The 9,738-nt window shown below is 49.9% G+C and overlaps 1 protein-coding gene across 2 annotated transcripts in view; it reads left to right on the forward strand.

The window, feature by feature from the left end:
• The first annotated feature begins 1,016 nt into the window (after positions 1-1,016).
• TCHP (trichoplein keratin filament binding) overlaps positions 1,017-9,738 on the forward strand; it is a 12,854-nt gene continuing 4,132 nt past the window's right edge. The window contains exons 1-9 of one of the 2 annotated variants that reach the window (XM_008057880.1): positions 1,017-1,204; positions 1,918-2,128; positions 2,260-2,316; positions 4,306-4,374; positions 4,976-5,149; positions 6,076-6,188; positions 6,368-6,434; positions 7,667-7,839; positions 8,656-8,737. In XM_008057880.1, the coding sequence (XP_008056071.1) occupies positions 1,017-1,204; positions 1,918-2,128; positions 2,260-2,316; positions 4,306-4,374; positions 4,976-5,149; positions 6,076-6,188; positions 6,368-6,434; positions 7,667-7,839; positions 8,656-8,737 (1,134 nt within the window). The remainder of the gene's footprint in view (positions 1,205-1,917; positions 2,129-2,259; positions 2,317-4,305; positions 4,375-4,975; positions 5,150-6,075; positions 6,189-6,367; positions 6,435-7,666; positions 7,840-8,655; positions 8,738-9,738) is intronic. The other variant, XM_008057881.1, reaches the window with a different exon arrangement.

Raw genomic sequence — 9,738 nt, forward strand, 5'->3', positions numbered from 1 at the left:
GATCCGCGGGCGGCTTTCCGGGACAAGGACAGGGTGTGCCGAGCCTGCCTCCTCGAGTCCGGCCACGCAGCGGTGGCCGACTCCGTTTGGGCCCTAGACGCGCGCGGGCTTTTTGCCTCCAAGACCTGGGGAGCTCGGAGTCTGGGAGTCTTGGCGCGGGCCCAGGCGTTCGTGAGCTGGTAGTGCAGACCCTGCACACGGAGGGCAGCTTTGGGGTTGGGGGAAGTGGCCTGAGGAATGACACTGCGCTTTGCGTCCAGGCCTCCAGCCGCGACCCCAAGCGAACGGATTTTTCTCTCTGGGCCTCAGTTTCCCCGTCCGTAAGATGCAAGGACTGCCGTCTGTGGCAGCCCCAAATTCTTCCTGGTGTGACAGCCGGGCTAGGCCCTTCCCGGGCTGCTGGAACCAGGGCGTGTTGGTCCCAACAGGCAGCCTCTTGCAGCGTACAGAGCCCGGTCTCTAACATGAGTTAGAATATCAGCGCTTTTGTTTCCTCTGCTTCCCGGTTTTGTGATCCTGGGCCAGTAACTTCACCTCTTTGTGCTTGTTTCCTTACCTGCCAAATAACAAACCGGGTGATTGCAAGAGTGGAAAAAGCTGTTATGTAGAGTCCTTGACGAGTACAAATGTTCCTTGAATGCACTGTTGAAGCAGTGCATTCATGTCCCCAGTGCGCCTAGTCTAGTGTTGTTAGGACAATCCCTGGCTCTGTCCGCTGTGTCACTGATGATACTGACTGGGGGTGCAGTCCTGGTTTGCTTGTATCTATGATGTGCAGCCTTGGTGGCATATCATTTTAGAAATGCTGATGCCTTGCCCCCTGCCAAGTTTTTTTGTTGTTTTTTTTTTAAATCGGTTTGGAGCGGGACCTGATGTGGGTATGTTTCTCAAGCTCCACCAGTGACTCCACTGTGCAGTCAAGAGGTGAGGTCCACACAGTAAAGAGATGGAGGTCAAGCTTGTGAGGCTTCCTGGGTTTTGCAGGTGGCTCATTTTCCTACCATTCCTGTTCTCAGATGGCACTTCCCACACTGCCGTCCTACTGGTGCAGCCGGAGGCTCCTGAATCAGCAGATAGCACGACAGCGAGAGCAGGAGGCTCGGTTTCGGCAGCAGTGGGATCAGAACAGCCATTACTTCAGGATGTCTGACATCTGCAGCTCCAAACAGGCGGAATGGAGCTCCACATCCTCCTACCAGCGTAGGTAATTGTGCAGTGACTGCCCACTGGATGGGGTGGGAGCCACTTGCTGGTCCAGGGGTGCTGCCTTAAGGATTTAGAGAGTGAGACTTCACAACATATTTTCTCAAGGAATTTGTGGAACAGCAGATATTGCCTGCGTGGTGATGTTTTTCCAGCTGGAAACTGAAAAATGGATCATATCTGAAGAAATGCATTCACAATTAAAAGATACAATGATACAGACGTGTATGGTAGAATTTGGAAGCCTTCCTGTTACTTCACATCCTCAGGGAGAAGCACAGTGAACAGTCTAGGACATATTCTTCCATACTTTTCCCAGTTTGTGTTTAATTATATACACACAAAACCATCTCTATAAATTCATGTAAAAAACATGGGGGTTAAAAGCATAGGCTTTGGAGTCGGACAGACCTCGGTGGAAATCCCGTGTCTCTTGCTTCAGTTTCCTCATCAAGTGGGGCTGACAGAACCTACTTTGTAGGATCTATGTGATGAGTACCATTAAGACATACACTTATACGTTTTCTCTTTGTAAAAACAGGCTTTCTGTTATGCATACCATTCTGTGACCTGCTCTCTTCATTTTGACTGGGGGATGCCCTCCTGTGCCGCCACAACATGCCTGCCTCAGCCTCTTTTACCCATGCAGCAGAGTAGAGTGTTCTCCCTGTGGCTGTAGCATTACTGATTTGTCGTGGGCCCCTTTTCACCCAGCATGCACGCCTATCAGCGTGAGAAGATGAAGGAGGAGAAAAGGAAGAGTCTGGAGGCCCGGCGAGAAAAACTCAGGCAGCTCGTGCTGGAGGAGCAGGACTTGCTGGCCAGAGAACTGGAGGAGCTGAGGCTGAGCATGAGCTTGCGGGAAAGGAGAATCCAGGAGCAGCATGGGAATCTGAAGTCAGCCCGAGAAGAGCAGAGGAAGCTGGTAACCTCTAGGCCTTTGGGAGAATGTGGAGCGGGAACTCTTAGCCTGAGCTGACATCCCCTGTGTGTTAGTCCAAATATAAATGGGTTTGAAAAGCAGCGTCAGCCTTTCCTTCTGTGTTTTCTTGATAGATTGCTGAACAACTTTTGTATGAACACTGGAAAAAGAACAACCCAAAACTCCGAGAGGTAAAAATGAAAAACCTTCCCTTGATTTGCCTATGTAAATGAAATGTTTCCAGACTTTTTTATCTGAGTTGGAGCCTCACTCCATTGCCCAGGCTGGAGTGCAGTGGCACACAGGCTCACAGCCACCCCAGTGTTGGCCTTCTGGGCTCTGGCGATCCTTCCACCACAGGCTTCCAAGTAGCTGGAACTACAGGCGCACACTACCATGCCCGACTAGTTCTTGATTTATTGTAGAGATGAGGTCTTGCCAAGTTGCCTGGGCTGGTCTTGAACCCGCAGGCTCAGGCAATCCACTTGCCTTGGCTTCCCAAAGTGCTGGGATTACATCTGAACCACTGAACCTGGCCCATTTTTTAAAAAAACATGCATCTTGTACTGGTTTGAAATAGGAGGAAACTTCCAGGTACCTGAAAAGAGCAGCAGGCAGGAGATCTGGTGCAGACTGCACTGAGCAGTGCATTCAGTCGTTAAACGTGAATCTCTGCTGCGGTCTACCATGTGGGGCATGGACGTGAAACGTGGTCCCTGCTTTGAAGGGGAGATGGTGGGCAGCTCATGGGAGTGCAGGCTGGAGGGTGCTGGGCAGAAAGATGGGCATGGGGCAGTGCGTTTACACAGCCAGGGGGAGGCATCCCAGAGGAGTTTCTGGGGTGGAGGAGTTTGGAAGGACATGAGGAAAGGACATACTCATTCTAGACAGGTGTGACTGTTCAAGGACTAGGCCTGAGACAGAATGACAGAGGAATGGGTCCAGGGAGCTACAAGGGTCTGGGTAAGGCTGAGACACCAGATGGGGGTGGGGGCAAGCCCCATAAGATGAGACCAGCTAGGTAGATGGCACCAGACTTGCAACAGCCTCGTGTAGCCTTTTCCTGGAGGCACGGGGGAGGAGAGTCTCTGGACGGCTTCAAGCAGGGGCTCACGGGATCACACCTGTGTTTCGGTGAAATCCCCCTGGCAGCAATGGCGAGGTGGGTGGGAGGGTTGATGCAGCAACCCAGCTGAGTGATGGTGAGGACCCAAACAGTGCTGTCAGGAGAAAGAAGGACACATCTGTAGGAGAGATGGATGTTGGCATTGTTCAGCAGATCCTGGGCTGGAGGAGAGAATCTTATTGCTGATACGTTATTTCAGCTTATGGTTTCTTTATACATTTAGTGACTTTACTTAGTGTATTCGTACTTAGATTTAGAGATTGCCAGTTGCTGAGTAGTAGAGCATCTGGGTGCTTTTGAGTGTTGTGTATTTGCACTAACCCGTGGACTCCCTGGTAATCTGTTGCCTTCAGTGGGCCCTCCAAAGCCATTTGTCCAGGAAAGTTTATTCAGAACATTAAAGTTAGTTGCAAATGTGAACAATCTGCAAGTTGGGAAAAAAATTTTAAACAATTTTGTAAACAATTTCCCAAACAAAAGCTTTTGGACTAGGTGTTGCAATTCATTTTCTAATCCAGAAGATTCTCTACACCCAAATCTCTTATTAATAACCCCAAATTTGTTGCAACTACTTGTGCATCATATGTTACAGGGAGTACGTACTTTTATGGCTTCTGATTTGCAGAGAAGCTTTGGGGGGGCAGGCAGGGAGCTGAATCTGTCCCTTACACAGCAGGGGCCTGGGGATTGGCATGCTGTAGACCAAACAAAGGTAGCTTTCAGAATTGTACTGCCATTTTGTCATTCGCTGACATACTTCCCACTCAGCCCCAGGCTACTGGGAGAAAAATTTCTGCTACTTTGTTCCAGCTTGTGAGGTTGGTGTAGAAGTGCCTGTTCCTTTACTTTCCTTATTGACTTGCATTCAGACTGTCTATGTCAGGGCCACCCTCCACTTCCTTGCAGGGCACCTTGGCCACTCTGAGTCATCATGAAGGGAAGACATGGCCACGTTCCAGCGTGTTGCCCAGAAGGCAACGCTGCTGTCTCCTGCAGTAATATCTGTCTAGTGAACTGATGAGGAAGTTAATGTTTTCCTTGTTCTCATCCTCAGATTCAGATGGATCTTCACAGGAAGCATGTGGTAAACTCTTGGGAGATGCAGAAAGAAGAAAAAAAACAGGTGTGTCTATGTCTCTGGAAATAGTTCCTCATGCTGCGGATGAGAATGTCTCTCAGTCTTCGAATTTGTTTTCTTTCAACATTAATAACTCCAGTTGAGAAACAGATTCTTTCTCAGTTTTCTTGACACATGTGAAAACTGAATGTTTGCTCTTACATGTGCTAGGATCCTGTGTGATCATTCTCAGGGCAGAATAAAACCAGGTGACCAGGGCTGGGAGGTGGTAGGTAGAATGTGCATCTTTAAGGGCGTTATTGTCTCTCTTGATGAAATTTGTATCATAAACCCTCAACCCTGGGTTATTGCAGCACCTCTGGGGATATGTGTCCACGCCTCCATGCACCTACTGCTTTGCCGCCGGGTTCATTTTGGAAAGTATTTTGTTGAAGGGAGAGGAAACCTGACATTATTGAGCCCCTCTGGCTTGGTCTCTGAGGGTCGTGCCACTTCCACGGTTCCCACAGAGAGGCAGCGTCACCTCCCTGGTTCCTGAGGAAGGGTCTGCCTGGGCCCTGTGACCTGCTGAACTGTGGCAGGGAGCTGGGTCTCTGCTGGCTGTGTGGTGTAGATATTGACTCCCAGGTGCTTCTGGCTCCTGTAGCAAGAAGCCACTGAAGAGGAAGAGAAGAAACAGTTTGAAAATGAATACGAAAGGGCTCGAAGGGAAGCGCTAGAACGGATGAAAACTGAGGAGGAGAAGAGACAGCTCGAGGAGAAACGACAGGCAGAGGCACTGTGTCAGCAGATGGAGGAGCTGCGGCTGAAAGAGGTGGAGGTGAGCACAGGCCCCCTCAGCCATCATGGCCTTGCCTCTGCAGCTGTTTGTTAGTATGAAATGAGCCCTTAGAGATTGTAGAGGGTGTAGTGCGTCTGCGAAGGGCACCAGCATCTGGGTTTTCCCTTCTCTCACGTGCATTCTCCTCCATGGTTCTGAACTTCTAGATTGTGTATCCAGATTCTAGGACATTAGCGATACAGAGCTAATACCTGTTTCCTTAGATGTGTTTGAAAACTTGTTGTCAGCCCTCTTGAAACTTGGAATTTCCAGTGCACTAAGTAGCCTTGACAGTCAGATGGTCTAGCACCTAGTTCTCCATGGGTAGCAGGCTTAGTGTTTGGGTCTCAAGTCCTAGACTGTGAGAGTTTCTGGTCCAGGGGGCTGTGTTTTGAGAACACTGCAGTTTCCCAGAGAGGGCTGGATCTTCCCGTTCAGATGATGGAAGCCCCATGCCCCCCCCTTGATACCTCTCCCCTTCCCAGGCCCGGTGGCTCCCTAGCTAGATACTTAGCGCCCACTACTTATTCTAGGTGCCAAGCACTAGGTTGGGAGCTAGAGAGCAACCCACGGTCCTGGCCTCTCAGTGGGGGCCATGTCAGGTGAGGAGAAAGATGTTAGGGTACAGTCAGTGTGGACCAGTATGGGGTCTCCTGGGAGCTCAGAGCATGGAGCTGGGAACGGCTCTTGCAGGAAACAACTCAGCTGAGATGGGACAAATTAGCTAGGATGATGGGACATCCTAGATGGGGCAAACTCGGCCAGGGCTGAGGGGCTTAATGCCCCGGGGGTGGGAAGGGATCATGGCCACAAAGGTGGACAGGCTACCCTTGCATAATATCTGCTAAAAGTGGAGATGTGGAAGGAAAGAAGATCTACCTCCCACCATCTCACCTCTGTGGGACTTACTGTCCTTGTCACCACAGGCCACCAAACTGAAGAAGGAACAGGAGAATCTGTTGAAGCAGTGCTGGGAGCTGGAGAGGCTGGAGGAGGAGAGGAAGCAGATGGCAGCCTTCCGGCAGAAGGCAGAGCTGGGGTGTGTGCACGAAGGGACCCCTGCTCTTCCTAGGAGGGTGGGTGGGCCTCTCACTTTCTCAGACGTGGTCTGGGAGTCCCTGAAGCCAGAAAGGAGACAGCCTGGAGTCATCAGTTATCTCGCCTCCACTTACTTGTCTGTGAGATACTGAAGGCAACTTATATTTTACTCATGTGTAGGCGCTTTTTGAGACACCAGTATAATGCACAACTCAACAGACGTACACAGCAGATACAAGAGGAGCTGGTGAGTCTGAAGCGACAGCCTGGCATTTTTTTCACCCTCTTTTGAAAAAAAAGTTCTCCATTGCTTAGTAGATGAGTGCATTCTCATAAGGATTAAAAGACAAAGTGAAGGGTCTGGGGAGTGGGGACATGTGGGTCAAAGGTTACAACCCTTCAGTTAAAAGATACATGAGTCCTGGGATCTAATGTACAGCGTGGTACCTCTGTCAGTGTACTTGCAGTTTGCCAGGGAAGTATGTATTAAGTGTTCTCATCACAAAAGTGGTAACGGTGAGGTGATAGAACATTAACTAGCTTGACTATAGTCGTCATTTGACAATGTGTGTGGATATCAGAACATCAAGTTCTGCATCATTAAATGAAAATAAACAAAACACTAAGATTTCCTCTTGACTGGCCCCTGCATCCTCTGCTCCTCCTCGGAGATGTCCATTTGGGTGCATGTCCCAGATATATTTACAAACATTTATGTACAGAGAGGTGGAGCTTTTTTGGTTGTTTTAAAATCTTATTGAAGTTGCATTCCTCAGCGTATTTCTTTAACATGCTATCTCTAATTTTTTAAAAGGTTTGTATACTTAGATCAAGCTTGCTCTTCTTTGCTAGCTGCTGTGTGTTTCTTTAAGCCTTTTGATGCACTTCCTTGCTGAGAGGGGAACTGAGCCAGCACAGCCACCTGTCCCCTCCCTTCCCTACTTCCCACTCTCAGGGCAGATCACAGGAGCAGCATCTCTGCTGTTTCTGCCACACAGCTTCTCCCCCGAGTGCATCTTCCCGGTGTTCTTGTGCAGCTTCCATTGTGCAGAGTTGCATAGTAGCTAATTTCCTACCATTGGGCACTTGGGTTGTTCGTGGTTTGTCCTTACGGAAAAACTGCCATGAGCACGTTGTGCCTACATCTTTGTGCATTCGTGTTACTGAAGTCTATATTCATGGAGGTGAAGTTGCTGCCAAGCTATGTTCTAAGACGTTGTGCTACCAGATGTGTCCGAGGATGTGTGGGGACAGAGGGGCCCTGGGCCTATGCAGGGTCTAGCTGTCTCCACACGATTATCCCCAGTCTGTTCTGGAAAGAGCCCAGCACCTTCCCATGTCTGTCTTGAGAGCACTGTGAAGGATCATGAATGTCTGCAGAAGGGTGAGGGCTGGGCAGGAGAGTAGCTTGTTCTGTCGGCCACAGCTGCAGAAGCGCTCTGTCCAGCCCACCCATGTGCCACACCCTGCTTCCTCTAGGAGGCCGACAGGCGGATCCTGCAGGCACTCCTGGAAAAGGAGGATGAGAACCAGCGCCTCCACCTGGTCAGGCGGGAGCAGGGGCTGGCTGATGCGGCCTGGATGAAGAAGACCATCGAGGAGCAGCTGCAGCTGGAGCGGGCACGGGAGGCCGAGCTGCAGATGCTGCTGAGGTGAGAAGTGGCCTGTCTGGGCGGGCTGCTCGTGGCCTGACTGGCAACGGATGTGCCCCCAGGCCACCGTGAGGTTGCCTGTTCCTGAAATGTCTGTGCTTGTGCATTGTCTATCATTCCTGAGGAACACACCTTCACTGACAGACCTGGCTTGTGGAAATGTTGCCCTCACGTTACCTGACGTGGAAATCGTTATTAAAGTTGAGACCGGCGATCTTCATCTGAAATCTTAGAGATTGAAAGGAATTGTGATAAATTATGGAGATGTTGAATCTGCTTAGGTTCATCAAAGCAGGTCTGGATCCTACAAATTAAACTAGTAGGCTGAAATAATTGAATAATAGGTGACCCACATCAAGCACTTACTGCATGCCACACACTGTGCTGAGTGCTTTACAGTTCTCATCCTATGGAGTCCTGACATCCAGGCAAGTGGTAGGATGTGGACATGGAGTCGTGAGAAGGCCACTCACTTGACCCAGGGCAAGCTAGCGGTGGACCCAGGTGTGTGGCAGCAGGGCTCTGGCACAGGCAGTGTCCTCTTCCTGTCTGGTTCCTGATGATTTCACTCACGTTGGTATTAGAGTGCCACAGTGCAGACTGTCAACAGTGCTTTTTATAAGGAGATGGTGACTTAAAACAGTACTTTGTGTGAATGCTGTCCTTAACTGTCATCTTTTAAAAGTGTATGTGAATAAGTTTATTTGCAGGTTCGCCCCTCAGAAGCTGTGTGCCTTGTGCCCTGCTTGTTGCCAGCTTACTCCCTGCCATCAGTGATGGGAAGGAGCCTGCTATCATCCCTCTTGTGTTTGCCAGGGAGGAGGCCAAGGAGATGTGGGAAAAGAGAGAGGCAGAGTGGGCCCGAGAGCAAAGTGCGCGGGACAGGCTGATGAGTGAGGTAATGCCTGCAGCGTGGATGCGGACTGGCTGTTGGATCCCGGGAGGATGTCTGGGAGGCGCCTTCTGACCCGGCTGGATGTTCTGGGAGCAAAGGCTTCTCTGGGTATTCTGTGTGAACTTTGCCAATCATTATATAAATGGTACAGGATTATTAGGAGAAAATTCAGAAGTTCAGAAAAGTAAAGATGAAGAAGTCCCCACAGCTGCGCTTATGTTCTTTTTTATACTTTTTTTCTACATTTTATTTTTTTTATTTATTTATTTTTTGAGTTGGAGTCTCACTCTGTCGCCCAGACTGGAGTGCAGTGGCCGCTCCCGGCCACCGCAGCCTCGCCTGCTGGGCTCCAGTGATCCTTCCGCCTCAGCCTTGTGAGTAACCGGAATTACAGGCATGCGCTACCATGCCCGGCTGATTTTTTTTGATTTATTGTAGAGGTGGTCTCGCTGCCCAGGCGGGTCTCGAACCTGCGGGCTCAGGCAATCCACTCACCTCAGCCTCCCAAAGGCACGGGATTACAGGCTGAGCCACCGAGCCCGGCTTTTTTTCTACATTTTAAACATTCTGTTCTGCTGTTTGACTTCAGGCATCTTACCAAGCTATCACATCTTTGTGAACACCCTTTGAATGCTGTGGCTCATCCTGTACCATCCCATAAGTGCTCCACAGTTTGCTTTTCCGGCCTCTCTTGTGAGGTAGTCTCTTTTTTCCTAATTTTGAGCTATTCTAAGAAACACCATAAGGATCAAGTAGATGCACGAGGCTTTTCCAGAGTGTGTTTTCCCCACTTTGGAGGGGATGACAGAAGGGAACTGAAGAGCATGCTTATTTTCTCTGTCAGTGTGTGAGTAGTGTGTGGAAGAAAGGCTTCACTATCCATGTAGCAAAAGTGATTTTAAAGTGTTTTAATGAGCCGGACTCGGTGGCTCAGCCTGTAATCCCGCGCCTTTGGGAGGCTGAGGTGAGTGGATTGCCTGAGCCCGCGGGTTCGAGACCCGGCC

This window comes from Carlito syrichta, unplaced genomic scaffold, assembly GCF_000164805.1.
Source record: "Carlito syrichta isolate Samal-C Ts95f unplaced genomic scaffold, Tarsius_syrichta-2.0.1 Scaffold303151, whole genome shotgun sequence".
Taxonomy (NCBI): domain Eukaryota; kingdom Metazoa; phylum Chordata; class Mammalia; order Primates; family Tarsiidae; genus Carlito; species Carlito syrichta.